Source organism: Aquarana catesbeiana, linkage group LG01, assembly GCF_042186555.1.
Source record: "Aquarana catesbeiana isolate 2022-GZ linkage group LG01, ASM4218655v1, whole genome shotgun sequence".
NCBI classification, from domain to species: domain Eukaryota; kingdom Metazoa; phylum Chordata; class Amphibia; order Anura; family Ranidae; genus Aquarana; species Aquarana catesbeiana.
The window spans coordinates 495,062,834-495,088,867 of NC_133324.1; the positions used below are offsets into that span (position 1 = coordinate 495,062,834).

The 26,034-nt window shown below is 43.0% G+C and overlaps 1 protein-coding gene across 3 annotated transcripts in view; it reads right to left on the bottom strand.

Moving 5' to 3' along the window:
• ANO8 (anoctamin 8) overlaps nucleotides 1-26,034 on the bottom strand; it is a 189,815-nt gene that overhangs the window by 77,819 nt on the left and 85,962 nt on the right. For all 3 annotated transcript variants that reach the window (XM_073592175.1, XM_073592192.1, XM_073592183.1), the window contains exon 7: nucleotides 11,350-11,477. In XM_073592175.1, the coding sequence (XP_073448276.1) occupies nucleotides 11,350-11,477 (128 nt within the window). The remainder of the gene's footprint in view (nucleotides 1-11,349; nucleotides 11,478-26,034) is intronic.

A 26,034-nucleotide genomic window follows, 5' to 3' on the forward strand; every position in this document is an offset into this window, starting at 1 on the left:
GTGTGATAAAATGCTTCCCCAATTTCCCAATGGCGCTATTTACATCTGGCGAAATCTAAGTCATAAAATGCTCGTAGCTTCCGGTTTCTTAGGCCATAGAGATGTTTGGAGCCACTCTGGTCTCTGATCAGCTCTATGGTCAGCTGGCTGAATCACCGGCTGCATTCTCAGGTTCCCTGTTGAGACAGGAGAGCCAGAGAAAAACACGGAAGACGGTGGGGGGGGGGGGGGGCATTCCCTCCCACGGCTTGTAAAAGCAGTCTAGAGGCTAATTAGCCGCTAGGATTGCTTTTACATGAAAGCCGACCGCTGGCTGAAAAGAATGCTACCAAGATGATACCTAAACCTGCAGGCATCATTCTTGTATAACCATTCAAAGTCGTGAATGGCGTACCTGAAGACAAAAAAATGGTTAACAATAAAGCACAGTAAACGGTAAAGTATAAATAATTACATACCTGAAAAACAAACATGATAAAACATAATAACAATAAAACATTGCAGAATAGAATACAGTAAAACAGAGCAGAACAAGAGAGAGAGAATAGAGAGAGAGAGAACAATAAAACGACAACTATTTTTTTTTATTTTATATATATATTTTTTTTTTTTACACTTTTTTTGTAACTAACTTTTATAACGGTAACCGGTTCCAGGTTCGGGTCTCTCAAAATGCGATGGCATCTTGGGAGACCCTGTGAAAGTGTGCCTAGTCTGTGCAATGCTGTACCCTACGCTAATACTCAACTAGTGAATGGTAGCGTTCAAAACATTCACCAATGCAAAGACCAGGATTGTCAGGACAGGAGAGACAATAATACCGGGTGTCACGCCTATATCCGCGCTTGCTGCAGACACAACATCTTTTTTGGGGGGCGCTGGGTAGGGGTACTCGGGAGGACATAAAGAAAATGCCTCTCATGCAGCCGACTGCATTTGGCTGGGGATGTGAATGGGGGAAGTACGGGTGCTGCAGAAGTGGTGGGTTCCCAATTAGGATTGGCGAATGCAGCAGGAAGGGCATTATGGGCACGACGGGCCTGTGTTTGTCTTCTTGGTGGCAGCGGGACACTACTTGTGCTTGCCACCTCACCAGCTTGAACTGCACTTATGGGACTCGCCACGTCACCAAGTGTTACTGCAGTGCTGGTTTGACTACGACCGGGGTGTACTAGGCCGCTGGCGCTTGCCAGTTCAATAAAAAGCTACCAAAAAAACTGTTAGCGATCGCAGGGATCAGGCCTGACTCTGCGAACGCTGCAGTTATGCATTTAGTGTTTTGTAAGTGTCAGTGATCGATCGATACTGCACTTGGGTGGGCTGGGCTGGGCCGGGCGGAGGGGCAAAACGCAGGTGCTAGCAGGTATCTGGGCTGATCCCGCTAACACTGCGTTTTTGGGAACCCTAAACTGCTGGGGACGCTAGTATAGATCTGATCGGATCAGATATTGATCCGTTCAGATACTATACCACTAAGGGAGGCGAATGCTGCATGCGTGGGTGTTAGCGGTACTGGCGCTAATCTGACGCTGCTTGGGGCTGGTGCTTGCCAGTTCACCAAAATACTACCAAAAAAACTGTTAGCGATCGCAGGGATCAGGCCTGACTCTGCGAACGCTGCAGTTATGCGTTTAGTGTTTTGTAAGTGACAGTGATCGATCGATACTGCACTTGGGTGGGCTGGGCTGGGCCGGGCGGAGGGGCAAAAGGCAGGTGCTAGCAGGTATCTGGGCTGATCTCGCTAACACTGTGTTTTTGGGAACCCTAAACTGCTGGGGACGCTAGTATAGATCTGATCGGATCAGATATTGATCCGATCAGATACTATACCACTAAGGGAGGCGTATGCTGCGTGCGTGGGTGTTAGCGGTACTGGCGCTAATCTGACGCTGCCTGGGGCGACGCATATCACCGCCGGGCGATCAGGGGGCTAAACCTTTATTCGGTAATAAACGGCGGGTGCCCTGACACTAAAAAAAATAAACAAACTAACCAGCGTCACCCGTAACACTTATACGGTGATCAGTGGTGAAAGGGTTAACTAGGGGGCAATCAAGGGGTTAAAACATTTATTAGATAGTATATGGGGGTCCCTGTCGCTATAAAACGCTGACGGCGAACCTAAATATTTACGTCCCTAACTAGCGTCACCAGCGACACTAATACAGCGATCAGAAAAATGATCGCTTAGCGACACTGGTGACAGGGGGTGATCAAGGGGTTAAAACTTTATTAGGGGGGGTTAGGGGGGTATCCTAGACCTAAAGGGGGGTAATATTCACTGTCCCAACACTGTAACTGTCACAAACTGACACCAATGCAGTAATCAGAAAAAAAAAAACAAAAAAAACAAAAAAACTGCTGGTGTCAGTTTGTGACAGGGAGGGGGGGGGTGATTGGGGGGGGATCGGGGGGCGATTGGGGGGGGGATCGGGGTGTTTTGTGTGCCTGGCATGTTCTACTGTGTTGTGTGTGAGTGTTAGTGCACTCACAGTGATGTCTTCTCTCCTCGGCGCTGCAACGGAATACCGAGTCGAGGAGAGATGACATCATTTCCTTTGCTGCTGTTTAGCATACAGCAGCAAAGGAAGTTATCTGATTGGCCGGCAGCGATCGCGAGGGGGGGGCCACGAACGGATGGCCTCCCCCTCATCTCCGATCGCCGTGGGACCAAAGACGACCGCCTCGGGCACCGGGGGGGTCCGATCGGACCCCCCACCCGCGGAAGGCAAATCACGTATATATACGTGATTTTGCCTGTCCGTGCCACCTTGCCGACGTAAATCGGCGTGAGGCGGTCGTCAAGTGGTTAACCGGTTCAATACAGGGCAATTTCACCCCCTTCCTTCCCAGGCCAATTTTTAGTTTTCAGGGCTGTCGCACTTTAAACGTCAATTGCGCGGTCGTGCGACGTTGTACCCAAAAAAAATTGACGTCCTTTTTTCACCACAAATAGAGCTTTTTTTTGGTGGTATTTGGTGGTATTTGATCGCCTCTGCGGTTTTTATTTTTTGCGCCATAAACAAAAGAAGAGTGGCAATTTTGAAAAAAACACAATATTTTTTACTTTTTGCTATAATAAATATCCCAATTTTTTTTTTTTAAAACACATTTTTTCCTCAGTTTTGGCCGATACGTATTCTTCTACATATTTTTGGTAAAAAAAAAAATCGCAATAAGCGTATATTGATTGTTTTGCGCAAAAGTTATAGCGTCTACAAAATACGGGATAGATTTATGGCATTTTTAAAAAAAAAAATATTTTTTTATTTTTTTTAGCGGAGATCGCGATTTTTTTTTGGTGACTGCGACATTATGCCGGACACATCGGACACTTTTGACACATTTTTGGGACCAATCACATTTATACAGCGATCAATGCTATAAAATTGCATTGATTACTGTGTAAATGTGACAGGCAGTGAAGGGGTTAACCACTAGGGGGCGTTGAGGGGTTAAGTATGTTTCCTAGGGAATGATTCTAACTGAAGGGGGAGGGGACGCACTAGGGGAGGAGACCGATCAGTGTTCCTTCGTTCTGGGAACACAGATCGCTCTCCTCAGAGCTGACAGGCTGTGGATCTGTGTGTTTACACACACAGATCCACATGCCGGCCCGGTTAACGGGCAATCGCGGGTGCCCGGCGGACATCGCGGCCGCCGGGCACACGCACCGGGTCCCGAGGAACGGGCGGGCGCGCGCTCCCGGCGGCGCGCGCGCCCCCCTAGACGGCCGGGAATCCCAGGACGTCACATGCCCTGCATTAATGCATTCACACAATTTCACAGTAACCATGAGATAAAACAAAGTTCAGGAATATTCCTTTAGCCCATTGTTTTGCAAATCTATGTACACTACAAACTATATGATTGTTGGTTGAGAAATGCATCTGTACCAGGATCTAAGTGTGAGGAGGAAGGGCAAGCAGTAAAAATGAAAGTTAAACCTTCTAAGCAGCTTATAAACCTTGTGGTCTTTCTTCACATAGCTTGAAGTGCTTTATTCCTCCCTTGAGGAGCAAAATGGCAGCAGGCTGTAAAAGAAACCCAGTTTGGGAATATTTACTAACCTGACAGCTTATTTTTCTAAATAGGAAACCTTTATTTTGTTTGCAAATATTGAAGATTCTAACTACCAGCAAGAATAAGTCCTTACATTTAAAGAGTACCTGTCATTTCAGATCCATCATGGCAGCGTCTGTTAATGGGCATTCACTCACCTGCTGCCACCACGTCCCTCACCTTGTTGTGTCAGTGATACATCACCAGCCGTCCCATTAAAGTGAATAGTATGGTCAGTGAGTCAACAGCGAGTCAGAGGAGGAGCCGATGCGGAACAGCGATGACAGTTGCGCTTTAAAAATTAGGATTTAAAATCGAGTTGATTTAAATCAAGTCTTTTTACTAGTGATTTAAATCAACTTGATTTAAATCAAATCCACCCTGCCTGTGACGTCAGCCGACAGTGGGCTTTAGCAGGCTGTCTGCTGAAAACAGATCATAGGAGTGCAGAACGAACTGCACTCCTGTGATTCCTAGGAGAAGTGCAGCCAAACGAGCTTTGGCTGGACTTCTCCTTAAAGCGGGGGTCCACCTATCTATCGTTTTTTTTTTTTTAATTCATTCACAAACTTTTCTTCTCAGCATTACATACTCACATATTGTGTGTAATATGTCCGCCTGTGTCAGATTTCGTCGGAAAGAATAACTTATATTATTCACTGCAGGCGGTTTCGATCTTCATTGTGGGCATTTGAAGCCCACAAGCATTTATTTTCTGGATGTGGTGAATGCTGTGCTCCCAGCATTCACCGCTCGTTCCCGCACATGCTCAGTGGCATCCTGGGAAGCCTGAGACTAGCTCCCAGGAGTCTGGGAGAGGCTAGAAACACGCCTACTCCCACGGGAGGAGAACCAGGAAGTGCAAAGAAGAATAGAAAAATAAAAGGTAATTATGGTGATTTAAATTTTTTTAAACGGCATGTCAGCATCTAGGCAAGGAAGAGAATACATACAGATATTGTTCAAAATTTGGGTGGAACCCCGCTTTAAGACTACAGGGGGACAGCGAGGCAACCCATCACACTGCACATGGTTGGTACAAGAAAAATAGGATTTTTTAAAACGGCTTACCTGTAAAATCCTTTTCTTTCGAAGGACATCACGGGACACAGAGCCACAGTAATTACTGATGGGTTATATAGGTATCACTGGTGATTGGACACTGGCACACCCTATCAGGAAGTTCAACCCCCTATATAATCCCTCCCCCTTGCAGGGATACCTCAGTTTTGTAGCCAAGCAATATAGTGTATTAGAAGAGGGGTGGGACCTCTGTGTCCCGTGATGTCCTTCGAAAGAAAAGGATTTTACAGGTAAGCCGTTTTAAAAAATCCTATTTTCTTTCTCGAACATCACGGGACACAGAGCCACAGTAATTACTGATGGGATGTCCCAGAGCAATGCTACCTAAGGGGGGGGGGACCACGACCAAGTAGGGTGCAATCAGACCTGAGGACCCTGTACCGCTGCCTGCAGCACACTACGCCCAAAGGCGATATCCTCATGCCTTCTCACATCCACCTGATAGAATCTGGTGAATGTATGAACTGAAGACCAGGTTGCGGCCTTGCAGATTTGAGCCATAGAGGCCCGGTGATGCACTGCCCAAGAAGCACCAATAGCCCTTGTGGAATGTGCCCTGATCTGAAACGGAGGAATCTTCTGTTTCAAACCGTAAACCGAATCCATTTAGAAATGGTAGCTTTTGACGCTGCCTGTCCTCTATTGGGACCCTCTGGCAGCACAAACAAAACATCCGTCTTGCGGATCTGAGTAGTTGCCCCTAGATAGGCCTTAACTGCTCTTACTACATCCAACGAATGTAGAGATCTCTCTTCCGGAGAACAGGGATCTGGAAAGAAGGAAGGTAGAACAATGTCTTGGTTTAAATGAAAATCAGAAACCACCTTCGGTAAAAAACTAGGATGAGGGCGTAGTACCACTCTATCCTTGTGTATAATCAAATAAGGCTCCTTACAGGAAAGAGCTGCTAATTCTGATACTCTTCTAGCAGAAGAGATGGCCACCAGAAAAATTAATTTCCTTGTCAACAAGACCAAAGGAATCTGACTTATTGGTTCAAAAGGCTGTTTCTGTAACACAGCCAGGACCAAATTCAAGTCCCAGGGGTTTAGGGGCGCTTTAACCGGAGGATTAAGACGCATCACCCCCTGCATAAAGTTTCGGACCAAAGAATGCGAAGCAAGTGGCCGCTGAAATAATACTGATAAAGCAGAAACCTGGCCCTTGATGGTACTCAAGGCCAGCTTCATCTCTAATCCCATCTGTAGAAAATCAAGGATTCTACCTATGACATATTTCCTGGGATGCCAACCTCTTGATTCACACCAGGTTATATAAGCCTTCCAGACTCTATGATAAATCATCCTGGAAGCTGGCTTCCTTGCATTAATCAAGGTACATATGACAGGACCTGAGAGCCCACGACTCTTCAGAACGTGGGTCTCAATAGCCAAACCGTCAAATTTAGCGTTTGTAAGGCAGGATGGAACACTGGACCTTGAGATAACAGGTCTGGGCATACCGGTAGGGTCCACGGGGAACCCACTGTCATCCTTACTATTTCTGCATACCAAGTCCTTCTGGGCCAAGCGGGGGCCACCAGAAGTACCGACTTCCTTTCCTGCCTGATCCTGCGAAGGAGTCGTGGTAGTAGCAGAATAGGCGGGAATGCGTAAATCAGTGAGAACCGATGCCACGAAATCACCAACGCATCCGTCACGCATGCAAGAGGATCTTTTGTCCTTGCCACAAATCTGTCTATCTTTTTGTTGAATCGGGATGCAAAGAGATCTACATCTGGAACCCGCCATCTTTGGCATATGGCCCAAAAGACGTCGGGATGCAGAGACCATTCCCCTGGAAGTAACTGCTGGCGACTTAGATAGTCCGCCTGCCAATTCTCTATTCCCGGGATGAAAACTGCCGATATGCATGGCACATGCATCTCTGCCCAGACTAAGATCTGGTTCACCTCTTTTTGAGCAGCTCGGCTCCGGGTGCCTCCCTGATGATTGACATAAGCCACTGCTGTGGCATTGTCGGACTGGATCCTGACCGGACAACCCTGTAGCCTGATAGTCCAGGCTTTTAGAGCTAGATGTATCGCCCGGATCTCCAGAATGTTGATAGGTAAGGTCCTCTCTGTCTTGGACCATACCCCTTGGACCGCAGCCTGTTCCAGAACTGCTCCCCAACCTGACAGACTGGCATCTGTTGTTACCACCGTCCAGGTAACCGGTAGAAAGGATTTCCCCTTCTGCAGGTTTTCGGGTATGAGCCACCAATTGAGGCTTTGACGCACCGCATGCGACAGGTGCATCGGAAAGTATAATGCCTGAACCTTCTTGTTCCAGGTCGACAGAATACTGTGTTGCAGCATTCTTGAGTGAAACTGAGCATAGGGAACTGCTTCGAATGAAGACACCATCTTCCCTAGTAGCCTCATACAAAGGCGGACTGAGGGACCCTTCTTGGTCCTTACTGTCAGAATCAGCTCTCTCAAAGCAGTGATCTTTGCCTGGGGTAGAAATATTTTCTCCTGGCTTGTATCTATAATCAGACCTAAATACTCCAGTCTTCTTACTGGTTTTAGGAAAGACTTTTCTAAGTTGAGGATCCAACCCAGGTGTTCTAGATACCTGACCGTGGTCCTCAAGTTTCCATTCAAAGAGGCTACCGACCGGTCTATCAAGAGCAGGTCGTCTAGGTATGCTATGACAGCTATACCCTGAGCCCTTAAACTGGCCAGAGGAGGAGCCAAGATCTTTGTGAACACTCGAGGTGCAGTGGCTATCCCAAAAGGCAGAGCCACAAACTGGAAATGGCGCCCTCCTACCTCGAAGCGCAGAAACTTCTGATGAGCAGGAAAAATGGGCACATGCAGATATGCATCTCTGATGTCTATTGATGCCAGAAATTCTCCTCCCTGCAGGGTGGCAACTACTGTTCGAATTGATTCCATGCGGAAGGATTGAATCCTTAGGAATCGTTTCAGATCCCTTAAGTCCAAAATGGGCCTGACATCCCCATTTGGCTTTTGGACCGTAAAAAGGTTGGAATAGAAGCCCAATCCCTGGTCCTTTGCGGGAACTATCATAATGACCTCCTGCGACAAAAGTCGCTCTAACGCTAGAAGGAGCGACTGCTTCTTCTCTGGGTCTCTGGGAACATTTGATCTGAGGAACCGAGGAGAAGGGAATTCCTGAAACTCCAGCTTGTACCCTAAGGTTACCGTGGAGACTACCCATTTGTCCTGGAAGTCCTCGTGCCAGAGCTCTGAGAACTGTCGCAGTCTTCCCCCCACTCGAGTGAGCGGGGGCGCCCCCTCATGCAGAGGTCTTAGTGTTTTGCCTAGTAGGCTTCTTTCCCCAGGACTTCTTTTGTCCCTGGGGTTGACTCTTGTCTCTGGACCCCGATGGAGGCGGCCGTCGAGACTGCCTGGAGCCTGAAGCCCCTGGCGCTGGGGAAAGAGTCAGTTTGAAAGAGGGACGCTTACTCTTCTTCTTGACAGGTAAAAGAGTGCTTTTCCCACAAGAGATTCTCTTGATATAGTTATCCAAGTCCTCTCCAAACAACCTTGCACCACGAAATGGAAACCCAGCCAGTAGCTTCTTACATGGTGCTTCGGCTGACCAATTTTTCAACCATAGGATTCTACGTATATGCACCAACCCCAGTGAAAGACGGGAGGTTTGCACGATAGAATCTCTAATGGCGTCAACCACAAAGCATAAGGCCGCTGGAAGGTTAGCAAACCCCTGGGCCTGCTGTTCAGGTAATACTTTGATGACCTGCTTAACATGGTCGCTTAAGTATTGACAGACTCCAATCGCTGCTACTGCAGGTTGGGCCACTGATCCTGCTAAGGAGAAAACATCCTTCAATAGGGATTCCATCCTTTTATCTACAGGATCCCTGAGCATCTGAGCATTGTCTACAGGACAAGTCAGGCTATTATTTACAGAGGAAATGGCGGCATCAATAGCCGGTATTCCCCACATTTTAATAAACTTTTCTTCCATCGGATAAAGTGTTGAAAACTTTCTCGGCGGAAAAAAACGTTTGTCTGGGTGATCCCACTCAGAATAAATAAGCTTTTCAAGTAAAGTATGAACAGGAAAAGCATGTGCTGCTTGGAAAGGTTTCAGTGACCCCAAAGCAGAAGAGGATTCTTTAGCAGTTTCAGGTATGGGCAACTTAAATGTGGAGCGGACCAATCCAGTGAGGATCTGCACTAAGACTTTCTCCTCTTGGGAAGTCGCATAGGGTCCCTCTCCACCTGAATGGAAGAGGAATCATCCATCCCATCCCGATCCTCTGAAAGGGATTCATCTCCTTTATCCCAGAGCTCCTCTGTCTGAGGGTCTTGGGGAACAGAGGAAAGCCTAGTGCGTTTTCTTCCACTGAGTGAAGACGTAATCACGGCCATTAATCTTTCCTCTAGACCATTAATGGTTGAGGAAAAAACCTCTTGTGTAATATATACAGGGGCTGAAGTGCCAGAAGCAGGTGTAGCCCCTGACCCCGATGGCCCTCCCTGGCTAGCCGTCCCTGGCCCATCTTTAGGGGGGGAGGATGCTGCCGACAGGGGGTCCTCAGAACCTGAACGAGATCCCCTAGTGTCTCTGGTTCCTGGGGTGCTTGAACCTCTTCTACCCATAGTGCAAAGCAACAAGGTGTGAGGTATACAAATGAACACTGCCCGCTGAGCGATGTAGTCTGGCTAAAAGCCTTGCTACCCAATGCTCAGTCTGGTGTTACTTCAGTAAATGCTGCCTAGGAGAATGCCTGTGTCCCACCTTACATGCGACCGTCAGCTCTGTGTCTCTCAGAAGGCTGTGTGCACCTGTACAGAGTGCCTCTAATAGCCTGCAGCTGGCCTAAATGGGAGTCTAAGCACCTGTGCTGACGTCCCGCCCCCTCCTCTACCGCCCCCCCCCCCCTCGAGTTTTGAAAAAAACGAGCGCTTCCCGCGCTGCCGACTCTCCTGTCATGCTTCCGGAGAAAGGCTGGGGATGGGGGGGGGAAGGAGGGAGGCTGGTAACAAGATCTGCCTGAACGGATATCTTGAGAGATGGTGGCCATTAGGCCGCAGAGCCCGGGTGGTATAACCACTTTCTAGACCCCTGTGGCCCCTCTCTAGCCTGGGGGGGAACATTCAAACATGAGAAATCCCCCTTTCCACCTTACCTGTTTGCAGCCTGCTTGATACGCTGGGACATAAACAGCGATTACAACACCTGAGACAGAGTCAGCATGTGTAGGTTTGTGCTCTTGGCAGCCCCCGGTGGTCACAATAGGCATAGCATGCATTTACCTTAAAGGAGAAAAGCCACTAGAACTCAAAAATTCTGTGGAATCTCCTCTTACCTTATCCAGCCGCAGGGTACTGTTTACACAGACCCAATCTTCACCTCTCACGGTGGGCTCCGTTTGAAAAAACCGCCAGAGACTGGGGCCCCCATCAGTAGGGGGATCCAACAGTTCTGGGACCGTAAAGCACCTCGCCAGAAATTAGGAAGTTTAAAGCCATTTTCTGATCTGCGGGGTCCAGCTCTCTAAAAAGAGAAGCATTACGGGTAAAACCTTGTTTCTTCGGACAGGAGGCCCGGGTACCATTCAATTCGGCCATGAAAAGACACTTTGAATGGATCCGGTTCGCCTGGCTTGCCCCAGTATAGGATATCAGGATATTCCCTTTGGAGCTCAGCACAGGACATCTTTACACGTCCATCACCTAAGACACTGGCGTAAAAACTGAGGTATCCCTGCAAGGGGGAGGGATTATATAGGGGGTTGAACTTCCTGATAGGGTGTGCCAGTGTCCAATCACCAGTGATACCTATATAACCCATCAGTAATTACTGTGGCTCTGTGTCCCGTGATGTTCGAGAAAGAAAATATAATAAATGTTTTTTTTCCTGAAGTTTAGCTTTAAATTGCCCTTTCAATTAGATCCTATTAGATAAATTTAGATCTTTAGCAAGCCAGATGCACATAAGAACTGCATTATCTAGCCAAATAAAGATTCTGTTGATGGTTTGTTTGACCAGCTAAAGATTTTTCACTTCCAAAAACAGATTTTGAGGTCTCTTTGAAACACAGAGCTAAAGATGCAAGGGAAAAGGGTAATTTCTAAAAAAATCAATGTTATTGCTCATTGAGTCTAAACTCATATGTACATACAGTATCCCTTATTTAACCTTACTATTTTTGCTGAGATTTTTCAGCCATGTATTTTGTGTGTAAAATGTTATTCCTTGCCTGGTCAGATTCAGTGAAAAACCAGAGCATCATTCCAAAGACAGCAGGGTAGACCAATGATGATGTGTAGAATCCAAGCCACGAAAAATACATGGCAATCTTCACTCCAAAATACTCACAGATTTCATCTGTACAAAAAATAAACATATATTACAAAACATACCACCAAAAAAGTACTGTTTTAAAAAGTTATCATTTAATTTTATAACATCAGCATTGTATTAGTAATATAAACAATAGCTATTTTTGATAATACAATATAAGCTACCTGAAATTGAAATACAATGAGGAAATGGATATATTATTTAAAATTTTCACCATGTATATGCTTTAATTAATTCTTAAAGGTCACTGAACTTGAAATGCAGGGCCGTCCATAAACAGGATTTTTATAGTATTATAAATACAATACTTCCTGCAATTAAATAAGTGTCATTGCTCATTTATATTCTTTAGCCTGGCATAATCTATTGTTTCCTGCAAGTATTAGCTTGTCTTTGAAATGCCTCTGATATATTCATCAAACGTGCATTTTCCTAAAATGTCTCAATGAGTCAACAGTGGTTCAAGGGTATGTCCAGCCCTATTTTTTTTTTTTTTGGAGAGAGTGCAGAAGGATTTCAACCCTTGTCTGTTTTTTTAAGCTATCTGAGGCTCCATTAAAGATATTTCCCCTCACTTCCTGACCCAGTAACAGTTTAGGGCCCGGTCCACACTGGTGCAATGTATGCTCCGACTTTGGGAGCACATGTCGCATGACGTGTACAAATCAATAGTTCCCTATGAGAGCTGTCTTAACGGGTCTGACACAAGTTGGTCCGACTTTAGAAAAGGTTCCTGCACTATTTTGGTCCGACGTTGAGCCGCGTTCAGCCCATTCAATATCATTGAGGTCGGATCAAAGTCAGATCAAAGTCCTAATCATCCGACTTGTGACATCCGAAATGGTGAATACAGCAGCAGAAAAAGGAATTTATGTCACACTGGAATTGTTTTGATTGGTCAAAGGACAAGTCGGACTATCTCAAAGTTGGAGCAAAATTGTATCCTGTTCATTCAAGTCCGATATAGGACCGAAGTAGGACCCATGTCGCAGGGCAAAGTAGGATGACAGTCGTACAACAGTTGTGTTGTATTAGTGTGAACCCGGCCAGTGCCCAAAATTGTTTGGGGGGGGGGGGGGGGGGGGGCAAACAAACTGAAAAATACTGAAACCCCCCCATCAATTGCGGCCTCACTGTGCCCATCAATTGCAGCCTCACTGTGCCCATCAATTGCAGCCTCACTGTGCCCCATCATATGCAGCCGCATGAGAATGTCTCTGGACATACACTTTAGGCAAAACAACTTTGATAAGGTAATTGATGCCACTAGGTTTAAGAATGGTGTATATACTTTAAATGCAGAAAACAATTTGAAACACATTCTGTGAAATCTATAAAATGTGTTGTAGATACTCATTAGAAATCTGTCTCGCAGTTGCATGACAAATAGCCCAGCTTGTGACAGATTCAGATTTAGGTCAGTAAGGTGTATATGAATCTGTTGCAGAATTTTCTCAAAGATGCGACACACACATACTACACAATTTACGCCAAGGGTCTTATTTACCTTTACTTTCATTATCAACGATATGGTAGTATTTTTGTGCCAACCAAATGCAGCCACTTGTTCCCATCAGTTGCAGCTACTTGTGCTTGTATATGCAGCCACTTGTGCCCAGTATATGAAGCCACTTGTGCCAATCAAATGCAGCCACTTGTGCCCGTCATATGCAGCCACCTGTGCCAATCAAATGCAGCCACCTGTGCCCATCATATGCAGCCATTTGTGCCAACAATATGCAGCCACTTACCCTGGCAATAAAAAATTTTGCGAGAAAAAGCACTAAATGTCTTGCACACACAAACCCCCACTCGGGGCTCGCAGCTGCTGGCACTTGCACACCCCCCCCTTCGGGGCTTGCAACTGGCACTTGCACCCCCCGGCGCAGGGCTCGCAGCTCTAGACCCCCCACGGGAGGTCAGGCACTTACCTGAAGACTGACATCCTCTGTGTCTCCACTCTTCTCCACACTCAGGCAGCAGCAGCGGCGGAGGTGTCCGCTCCTCTCATGCTTCCTCCGCTTGCCAAAGAACCACTAGACATCCAATAGGTTTGCCTGGCCCTTTGACCAATCGGGAAACAGGTCTCATCGACCTGCCTCGTAATTGGCGGGGAGGCACTGTAGTTGAAGATAGCGAAAATTAATTAGCTATGGTCACATAATTGGGTAGGATTAGGGCGCACTCTCTGCGCCCCGAGCCCACCCTTTTTTGAAGCCGATTAGAGCCTCTGGCTCTAATCACGTGATTCAAAAAAAGAAAAAAAAAAAAAAAAAAAAAAAACACCCCACCCACCCCACCATAGGAATCCATGTGTCCGGCGTCCTGAAAGGAGCCAGGCGCATGGATAGGGAGGCGGCGGCAGGGAAAGGGGGGGCGGCGCCCATGCACCCTCAATGCATGGGCCGCCACTGAACCCGGCCTTACCAGGTATGATGCGATGGGAAAAATCTGGGACAAGGACACATACATCAATAAAAAGCTTACAGTAGTTCTAGTCTCCCCTACTCTACTAAGAAAATGAAAAAAAAAGGTGAAATAAGTGGTGCGGGAGAAGCTCTCTAGTGAAGTCCCAGAAAGCAAAAAACTTATAAGAGGTTCTAATCCATCTTCACTCTATCAACAAATATCAATAACTGAAAATAAGAATGTCTCTGGACATACACTTTAGGCAAAACAACTTTGATAAAGTAATTGATGCCACTAGGTTTAAGAATGGTGTACATACTTTAAATGCAGAAAGCAATTTGAAACACATACTGTGAAATCTATAAAATGTGTTGTAGATACTCATTAGAAATCTGTCTCGCAGTTGCATGACAAATAGCCCAGCTTGTGACAGATTCAGATTTAGGTCAGTAAGGTGTATATGAATCTGTCGCAGAATTTTCTCAAAGATGCGACACACACATACTACACAATTTACGCCAAGGGTCTTATTTACCTTTACTTTCTTTATCAACGATATGGTAGTATTTTTTATTTTTTTTTAGAAAATCGTTGCAACACTAGAGACAGTCATAAAGAATGTTGCAAAGAACTACATGAATTTGTTGCACGCATTAATACTAACAATGAAAACGTCCCAGAGTCTCTTGAATTTTGCGCAAGGCTACCGACTACATTAACATCTCCAGAATTAGGACGCAAAAGCCCTATTGAACAACCCCCTATTATCTTCTTGGCTTCTTGGCTATATACAGTGAGGGAAAAAAGTATTTGATCCCCTGCTGATTTTGTACATTTGCTCACTGAGAAAGAAAAGATCAGTCTATAATTTTAATGGTAGGTTTATTTTAACAATCAGAGACAGAATAACAACAAAAATATCCAGAAAAACGCATTTAAAAAAAGTTAGAAATCAATTTGCATTTTAATGAGTGAAATAAGTATTTGATCCCCTATCAATCAGCAAGATTTCTGGCTCCCAGGTGTCTTCTATACAGGTAACAAGCTGAGATTAGGAGAACTCTCTTAAAGGGAGTGCTCCTAATCTCAGTTTGTTACCTGTATAAAAAACACCTGTCCACAGAAACAATCAATCAGATTCCAATCTCTCCACCATGGCCAAAACCAAAGAGCTGTCCAAGGATGTCAGGGACAAGATTGTAGACCTACACAAGGCTGGAATGGGCTACAAGACCATCGCCAAGCAGCTTGGTGAGAGGGTGACAACAGTTGGTGCGATTATTCACAAATGGAAAAAACACAAAATAACTTTCAATCTCCCTCAGTCTGGGGCTCCATGCATGATCAACTCGTGGAGTTTCAATGATCATGAGAATGGTGAGGAATCAGCCCAGAACCTACACGGGAGTATCTTGTCAATGATCTCATGGCAGCTGGGACCATAGTCACCAAGAAAACAATTGGTAACACACTACGAAGTGAAGGACTGAAATTCTGTGGGACCCGCAAGGTCCCCCTGCTCAAGAAAGCACATGTACAGGCCCGTCCGAAGTTTGCTAATGAACATCTGAATGATTCAGAGGAGAACTGGGTGAAAGGGTTGTGGTCAGATAGGAGCAAAATCAAGCTCTTTGGCATCAACTCAACTCGCCGTGTTTGGAGGAGGAATGCTGCCTATGACCCCAAGAACACCATCCCCACCGTCAAACATGGAGGTGGAAACATTATGCTTTGGGGGTGGTTTTTCTGCTAAGGGGACAGGTCAACTTCACCGCATCAAAAGGGACGATGGATTGGGCCATGTACCATTAAATCTTGGGTGAGAACCCTCCTTCCTTCAGTCAGGGCATTGAAAAGGGGTCGTGGATGGAGATTCCAGCATGACAATGACCCAAAACACATGGCCAAGGCAACAAAGGAGTGGCTCAAGAAGAAACACATTAAGGTCCTGGAGTGGCGTAGCCAGTCTCCAGACCTTATTTCCATAGAAAATATGTGGAGGGAGCTGAAGGTTCAAGTTACGAAACGTCAGCCTCGAAACCTCAATGACTTGGAGAGGATCTTCAAAGAGGAGTGGGATAAAATCCCTTTTGAGATGTGTGCAAACCTGGTGGCCAACTACAAGAAACATCTGACCTCTGATTGCCAACAAGGGTTTTACCACCAAGTACTAAGTCATGTTTTACGAAGGGGTCAAATACTTATTTCACTCATTAAAATGCAAATCAACTTTTTTGAAATGCATTTTTCTGGATTCTTTTGTTTTTTTTTCTGTCTCTCACTGTTAAAATAAACTTACCATTAAGATTATAAACTGATTATTTCTTTGTCAGTGGGCAAACGTACAAAGTCAGCAGGGGATCAAATATCTTTTTCCCCTACTGTGTGTGTATATATATATATATATATATATATATATATATATATATATATATATATATATATATATATGTATCCATAACCACCAGTCGTTTCTTGTTCTTTGGAAACCATTAACATGGGTCCCGCCAATCTAAAGTTCTCTCCTTTTCTAGGCAGTCTTCCAAACATGAATTGATCTGGGCACCAAGTGCAACACACATATCAAAGTAGACATATCAGGTGTCATGAAATGGGCTCAGCTGACAGGACCTGTGCTGAAGCCCACTTTCTTCAGCTTTTCACCCATGTTTTTGTTTGTGAACACATGCTTTCCTACATTTTTACAGAAGTTGGGTGCTGTAAAGATCTACAGTAAGTGAAATCATAATTTATGGCTCTTGGCACTGAATCAAACAGATGTGTGGAGCAGCATAGCATGTTATCACAAATACGCATGAATCCTTTAAAGAAACCACAAGCTAGCAGTGGTAATTTACTGTGTCACTATTTTTGTAGTGTATATAAGCATATAACAGTTTCTCGTTAGCAGAATACCACTTATTGATAACAACCAGTTAGTATTTGTAAAGAAAAGGTTTCTTTGTACAAGGAATAGAACCATCTTTGTTGTTAGTTGTATGTATGAGAGGCGTGTTAAATGAATACATTAAATATGCATTCATCACAAAGAGTAGTTGTTTATCACGTACTTCTTAACAGAAGTCCTTAAATCTAGTTCATTTTTACCAGCACTGACAGTTATGCCTTCTTTTCTAAAACATACCGTATTTAAAACCAGTACCATAGCAAAAGAGACTCTTTATTTTGCAAATTGCCTATTAAATTAGTACAGTTGTTGCTCTTAGAGTATATATTTCACTGGAGTGATATCCTGTATATGTCACTGAACTGACATCAGATAGAAAAATCATCATTACGGGGAGGGCAGGAGGCGGAGCCTAGCGGAGCAGACATGCATTGTTAGAGCTCCACACCGCTGAGGAGAGAAGAGAAGGACAAAGCGGAGCCTGCAGGCTCAAAAGGTATCCATTTGAACCTTTTTGCCCCAGGGAACAAACTGTGAAAGTTTGGGCAGGAAATATGGTACTGGGAGGAAACTGTGGCAGAAATAAAAATCACCTCACAAAGAGCTCACAGGCACTCACTGCAGCTGAAGCAGCTCCAGTCACCTCACAAGATACAGCATCAGGGCGCTCTCACAGACAGAAAATGTCACAGCAAGACTCTCCATTTGAGTCAGATACAGAACAAATCCTCTCACAAACTTCTCCACAAGCCTCCTCAGTATCCCCAGTAATATTATTACAATTTGAAAAGATGCTTCATAAGGCTTTAAAACAAACCTCAGACCAAATAACAAAAAGCCTAACCAAAGAAATAAGAGAGCTGGGAAACCGCACCGCAGCCTTAGAAATAAAAATGGATGAAATTGAAATTACAACCCAAGAAAATATAACAGAATTGGAACAATTAAAAGAAGAGAATTTAATACTTCAAACTAAGCTCGAAGATTACGAAAATAGAGCCAGACGTTCAAACTTGCGCATAAGGGGAATACCTGAAACTGTGACAGACCTGCAATCTACTATTACTGCTCTATTACAAGAACTAAAGCCAGATATCCCTATTGAACGTTTAGAACTGGACAGAGTACACAGAGCCCTCACAGCCAAAAAGAAAGATGGACCCCCACGTGATATAATCACAAAATTTCATTATTACAGAACGAAAGAACAAATACTAATTGCTGCAAGAGAAAAAAAAGGAACTTAATTTTCAAGGACACAATTATCAAATTTTTGCTGACCTATCCCAACTTACTATTACTAAAAGACGATCCATGAAACCCCAACTAATGGAACTGCAACGCCACAACATTATGTATCAATGGGGCTTCCCCTTTTCAGTCAGATTTAACTACCAAGGTACAATTTACAGAAGCAGATCAGCAGATGAACTACAACAAACCCTTTTAAAATTAAATCTGACAGAACCCACAAGCAGCAACACTCCCACACCCAGAAGAATGGCGTCATCTTCACCTTCAGGCAGCACCCAGAAAATTTCAGAACAAAATGGGAATCATCATTCTCACAAAAGAGGCCGTTATGCCACATCATCCATGGACCAAGAAGATTCAATGGACTGACATCCTAATTCCTGATATCTCTTCATATATTATACTAAGAGATGGTTCTCTATAAAAAACCTATATTTATAACTGAATGTAACTGCATTCTGATAGTCACACACTGTGTGGGATCATGTTACATTCCAGTTATATTTCTTATTACTTCTGATTCATATAGCCTTAGAATATATAAGTGAAATAAGGAAATTCTTGTTCAGTTATATATTATCAGGTAATAACAATAGATTTATTACTTTTTAGGACAAATATGTTCAATAATCCAGAAGTAATGGAAGCTTTTTCTTTCTTTTCTTAAAACAAATATATTATTACCTAACTAGTTCCTAGAATTATGTTTTTGTTTATTCTAATCTGAAGCAATACAACCTCAATTTTATGAGTTAACATATCTAAACAGATACATATGAATAAAATATGTAATTGTTTACTCTAAAAGGGTTAAAATCCCAAAATAATTCAAACTATCTTCATCAATACCAAAGTTATTAACAGTACCTTTCTAACTGAATTATTTAGCCTAGGGCAAGACTAACCATATACAACCACCCTGGAATAAATAATTTCAACAAAAACTATATTCTGCACTCCAATTAATGAAACATCATTTTGATGTCTTTTGACATAGCACTTCTCTCCTGTAAGCGGAAGATCCGTGTACCCCCATTAGCCCTCCTCATTCTCCCAACCATATTATGTGGGAGTGTGACGAAGGCACTTATTCCCCTGAGAGAGATATTTATTCTCTTTCACGGGTAAATTGTGATTACTTGCAAAAAATAAATTATACCATATATCATCTAATCTCATATGTTTTTTGTTTACTCTTTACTCCAGAATTCACTGGTTTCTTTTCTATCTATTCATCTCTTCAGTCCACACAGGTTGATCTGCGCAGTCAGCTCTGCATAACACAAAGTAAGTCAAAACTATTTGATCTATTGCCATGGCACCACTGAATATACTTTCCCTGAATGTTCAGGGAATAAATGTCCCTCAAAAAAGGACCAAAGCCTTCCGTACTTTCCATAACAAGAAGGCTCACATAGTATGCCTCCAAGAAACACACTTCACCAAAGTTTCTACTCCAAAATATATTTCTCCTTTTTATCAACAAATTTACACGGCTTCTGCCTGTACCAAGCAAAGGGGAACTCTAATTGCATTTCACCGATCCACACCATTCACCTTATCATCAGAAATTAAAGACCCAGAAGGTAGATACCGGATACTCATGGGTTATATAATGGATACAGCAATCACGGTGATTTCCTACTACGCTCCTAACAAACAACCTACACCATTCCTCTCACATATATTACAAGTGATTAATACACACAAAATAGGAACAGTGATAATGTGTGGGGATTCGAACCAGGTCCTCCTCCCATTTCTAGATAAATCACCTTTTACACCATCCAAAATAACCTCTAGATTACCTTTTTCTCAACTTCTTTCCAAATACAATCTGGTAGATTCATGGAGAGAAAGTAACCCAATGAAAAAGAAATTCACTTATTTCTCGCACCCTCATCAAACCTTCACCAGAATAGATCATATTTTTCTAACAATAGGAATGATACCAGAAATTATTGCATCAGATATAATTCCGATTCCGTGGTCTGACCATAATGCAGTATACACTACTATAGCCTCAGCCATACCAAAAGCGCATGACCCAACGTGGTACTTACCGGACATAATGCTCAAACACCCACTACACCAGATGGCCATTGAACAAGCTTTAAAGGAATACATATCAATTAATAATACAACAGACATCTCCCCAATAACACTGTGGGAAGCTCATAAGCCTGTCTTGCGTGGTACAATACAAAGACAAATGGCACTATTTAAACGGGAACGCAAAAATCTAGCAAAAAAACTAGAGCTCAATTTTAATGCAGCCTACATATCATTTCAAGATAATCCATCTCAGAGTACAAAATCTCATCTGGAAAAATCTAGATTGGAATACGATCTATTTCTCACTGAGTCAGTTGATAAATCCCTCAAACGCTCCAAACACAATTTCTACATGAATACAAACAAACCAGGTACAAATTTGGCTCGGGCATTAAATTCCACTAACAAATCTTTCAAACCAATACGTTTGAAATTATCAAAAAATGTTTACACTTGTAATCCAGTTAAAATAGTCCATGAATTTCACTCACATCTCGCAACTTTATACAAGACAAACAATGAATTTAATCCTACAGAAGCTGAATCCTTCTTCTCAAAAATAACCTTACCTGAGTTATCTCAGAATCAAAAAAGCAGTTTGGATGAGCCTATAACTATAGATGAAGTTGCTAACGCCATAAAAGACCTAAAACTTAACAAAAGACCAGGCCCAGACGGCTACTCGGCTTTATACTATAAAACATTCTCAGAAATACTCTCTCCCATTCTCACTGAAACTTTTAACAAACTTCTAGATGGACATTCTTTTCGGCAAGAAACACTAATGGCAATTGTTTGTATGATCCCAAAACCCCTTTCTGATGATACTTCCTGTGTGAATTATCGGCCTATCTCTCTGTTAAACCTCGATATTAAATTATTAGCAAAAATAATAGCAAAACGCCTCAATAGCATTATAGGAAAATTAATACATAGAGATCAAGTAGGCTTCATGCCAAATAGACAGGCAGGCGATAATATACGCAGGGCAGTGTTATTGGCACACATTGCTAAAAAACGGAAAATCCCTTTATGTTTTCTATCTCTCGATATTAACAGGGCATTTGACACAGTATCCTGGCAATATATGCAATATTCATTACAAAAATGGGGTTTTGGACCCCACTTTTTAACATGGATCAAAGCATTATATAATAAACCCAAAGCCTATATAAAATATGCTGGATACAAATCTGAAGCCTTTAATATCGAAAGAGGTACCCGACAGGGTTGCCCATTATCTCCCTTATTATTTGCCCTTATACTCGAACCCATGGCCCAATACATCAGAACAAACCAAACTATAACTGGCATTGAAGTAGGAGGTATTACAAATTATGTATATTTGCAGACGATATATTACTATTTCTATCATCACCACAGGTCTCTGGTCCTAAATTAATACCAGCTCTTGATGGATTTGCAGCCCTATCCGGCCTTATGATTAATCCTAAGAAATGCCTAGTGCTTAATATTTCACTCACAAACATGGAATTGATCCCGGCTAGGGCTGCACTCCCATTCACATGGGCAGAAAAATCAATCCCATATCTTGGAATTCATTTAACAGCATCTCATTCTGACTTATTCTCAACCAATTATCCTCCTGTATTAAGACAGATCACAAATCTAATAAAACAATGGTCGCAACTTCCTTTATCCTGGATAGGGAAGATTAATGCAATCAAAATGACTATTCTACCCAAATTGCTTTATCTATTCAGAGTCCTCCCTATTCCAATTCCTTTCTATTTTTTGAGAATAGTACAAAAAAGAGCAACTTCGTTTATATGGTGATCTTCTAAACCACGTATACCTATACACACACTACATCTTCCCAAAAATAAAGGAGGCCTGGGATACCCTAATTTTACTAACTACTACAGAGCAGCACATTTGGCCAGTCTGTCCAAATACCATGCAAAACAGGAAATCCCATTATGGGTATTTATAGAGGCTTCAGAAAATGACCCTCTATTAATATCAAATTTATTATGGCTTGATCCTAAAGACCGCTTTAAAATTCATAATCCCATAACTAAACACTTCTTATCTCTCTGGGATAAACTAAAAACCAAATATCAGTTACAATCTCCACACAATCCTCTCCTTTCTTTTATCAGAAATCCGGCCTTTTATCCGGCATGGATCTACCCAAATTCTTTTAAAGCTTGGACAACATCAGGCATTCAGACAATAAATTACTTCATAGCATCTAAATCATTCCTTTCATTCCCATCGCTTAGAGAAAAATATGATCTACCAAACTCTGAGATATTTAGATATCTCCAAATCAAAAATTTCTATACACCATTCCTAAAGGGGGATACACCATTATCCCAATTATCCATTTTTGAATCAATCTGTACAAAAGATCCATTTGCTAAAGGTACAATTTCATCACTTTATAATCAATTATATGGAGTAGCAAATCTTAATAGACCCTCTTACGTTCAGAGGTGGGAGGAGGACCTGGGACGAACTTTAGAAGACACGGACTGGTCTAATATATGGCTCACATCTAAGTCATCTTCACCCAACATCTTGGCACTGGAGACAAATTATAAAGTCCTAACTCGCTGGTACCTTGTACCCGCTAGAGTGGCAAAATATTCACCTAATACCTCAGCTCTTTGTTTTCGAGGATGCCCAGAAATAGGCACATATTTACACATATGGTGGACGTGCCCAGTAATCCAAACCTTCTGGAAGGAAGTCTTCGTGATTGCATCTAAAATATTTAAAAAAATAATACAACCAGATCCATATTTAACTTTACTTAATCTAAAACCGGAATGGTTAACACTCTCTCAATTCAAACTTATGATCCAACTAATAACGGCTGCAAAACAAACAGTGGCCAAGGCATGGAAATCTCCTACATTGGTACTAGCAGAAACAATTCACAGAATGAATAATACAATGTCCCATGCTAAGATGGTAGCCATCGATCAAAATCAAATTCCAAAATTTGAAAAACTTTGGCATCCTTGGATAAAACAACAGTTCCTGTCAAATTTCAATGACTCTGTCCTGTTGCCATGGTAACAGATTAAATGACTTACAGAGACACCCATTCTAAGGCTTCAAAGAGAACTAAAAAGAATAATAAACTGACGAGCGGGACAACCTTGTGGACCATACCTCTACCTTTCAACCCTTTTTCTTCTTTCTCTTTCCTTTTCTCCACCTTACGATTAAAGCTCATTATCAGAATTTATTTGACCTATATACACTCTACTTGTAAACAATATGTATAGTAGGTATAAATCATTTAAATACCTACAAAAGTAACTAAGGAAATGATATATATCTTTAATTTAGGTTTACGTGAACCCAATGTTTAATATTTGAAATTTCATTATAGTTACCTATATAAACCCTACTGTAAAACAATGAGCTTACTTTATAGATCCTTGTAAACTTACTTTATGTATCTTTATGTATCTTTATAACATTGTATACTCAATAAACTTCTTTTGACAAGGAAAAATCATCATTACTCTCTAAGATCATACATTTTAAAGAGAAGTAAGGCCAAAGCTCTTTTTGACATATTTCTCCTAGTGCAGAATTAAGTGTACTCCTGTGACCCAGATTTAGCCGACAATGAGCTAAAGTCTGCTGTTGGCTGATATCACAAAGCCGGTCCAACCGGCAGCTGGCTGAACCTCTCAGTGTGACGCTGTGAGCCTAATCCAGTCGCTCCCACCCCCTGCACAGCCCCAGCGCTCCAGTAAAAGCCGGAGGGGCAGAACAGAAGAGAACTGAGCGATCAATGGTCTTCGATTGCTTGCTTTTTTTTGGAATCCCATACTTCCTTCTTAACCGCTAGCCGACCAGCCGCCGCAGTTACACTGCGGCAGGTTGGCACGGCTGCGCAAATCGCTGTAGCTATATGTTGCTCCCTTAAGACGTCATAGCAGGCCCACGCACCTGCTGCGTCCCTGGAGCCGATGCGCGTGCCTAGCAGGCGCAATGTCCGCTGGGCACCCGCGATCGCCTCTGGCAGAACAAGAATGGGGATGTGTGTGTGTAAACACACAAATCCCGGTTCCCTCAGGGAAGAGAAAACTGATCACGTGTTCCTACTAAGTAGGAACAACGATCGGTCTCCTTCCCCAGTCAGTCCCATCCACCCTTAGAACACACCTGGGGAACACACTTAACCCCTTGATCGCCCCCTAGTGTTTACCCCTTCCCTGCCAGTGACATTTATACAGTAATTAGTGGCTATTTTTAGCTCTGATCACTGTACAAATGTCAATGGTGCCAAAATAGCGTCAAAAGTGTCCGATCTGTCCACCGCAACGTCGCAGTCCTGATAAAATCACAGATAGCCACCATTACTAGTAAAAAAAATAATAATAAAAATGCCATAAATCTATCCCCTATTTTGTAGATGCTTAACTTTTGCGCAAACCAATCAATATATGCTTATACCAAAAATATGTGGAAGAATTTATATCGGCCTAAACTGATGAAGAAATTTTTTTTTGGATATTTATTATAGCAAAAAGTACAAAATATTGTGTTTTTTTTCCAAAACTGACGTTCTTTTTTTGTTTATAGCGCAAATAATAAAAACCGCAGAGGTGATCAAATACCACCAAACGGAAGCTCCATTTGTGGGGAAAAAAGGACATACATTTTGTCTGGGTACAACGTCGCATGACTGTGCAATTGTCAGTTAAAGCGACGCAGTGCCGTATCGCAAAAAATGGCCTGGTCAGGAAGGGGGCAAATGCTTCCAGGGCTGAAGTGGTTAATAGACAATTTAAATGTAATAAAATTGAGTTAGAATTCAGTTCAAATACATATATGGGGGCTGTCAAAATATTTGTTTTTCTCTGCAGTCAAGCCTAAGATTTACACAGTCCTGACAGATTGTACAGCCAGACTGAAACTCAATTTTGCTTTTTTTTACAATACAGCTTTGGTCATCTCCCTGCCCACAGCATACAATCAGAGTGAAGCAGACTAATGAGGTCACTACAGATCTTGCTCTGTCAGTGCAGTCTTTGTCAGAACAAGTATACTGCAACAGCCACGATTGGTTCCTAGCACTGCAACTACCACCGCCAGTTTGCATGCTGCTGTACAAGGAATGCCAGTGCATTATTCCATATGTCATACAGTGGCCAAAACATAACATATGCTGCCATTTTAGAAAGCCGGACTAGACTGACATGCATGCGCAGGTACTATACATCCCATAAACATATGCTCTACATTGCTGCAAGATTCATAGAGATTGGCTTGTAGTATTATTAGATCTAAGGATGAGCTCAAGCGTGTTCGCAAACCGCATGTGCAGAGCTTGCCAGGAAGTCGGCACTACACAGCGCTAATCACAGGCAGCGAGACATTTCCCGATCTCTGCAGCTGTGAATCGGGACAATGTCTCACTGCTTGTGATAAGCACTCCGTAGTGCCGACTTCCTGGCGGGCTCTGCGCGTGCGGTTTGCGAACACGCCTGAGCTCATCCTTAATTACATCCTTCCAGGGAACGCAGTTCTTTGTTTTTATTCTGATCTCTAAGGACACTATGGGGTTGATTTACTACAGGCAAATAGACTGCACTTTGCAAATCCAGATGCACTAATTTTGGTGAAGCTTCATTTTGTAAAGTATACCCAATGAGGTGCAAGGAAAAAATGAATTGAAAAAACAAAACAAAAACATTTTTGCTTGCACGTGATTGGATGATGGAAATCAGCAGAGCTTCACTACATTTACACTAAGCTCTGGGGTCACCCACAGTATCCTATGGATTGGCTTTGCAGGACTGGTGGAACAGGCCCCTTCCTTTGCCTTACAACCTGAACCCATAGATGGGACCTTCTCTCTCCAAAGTCCCCTACAATTGCAGGGTTACTATTGGCTGGCAGTCTTCTGAAATAAAGCCATAGCTAACCTGCGTGCTAACCTGTGTGTCTACCACCACTGGTGCA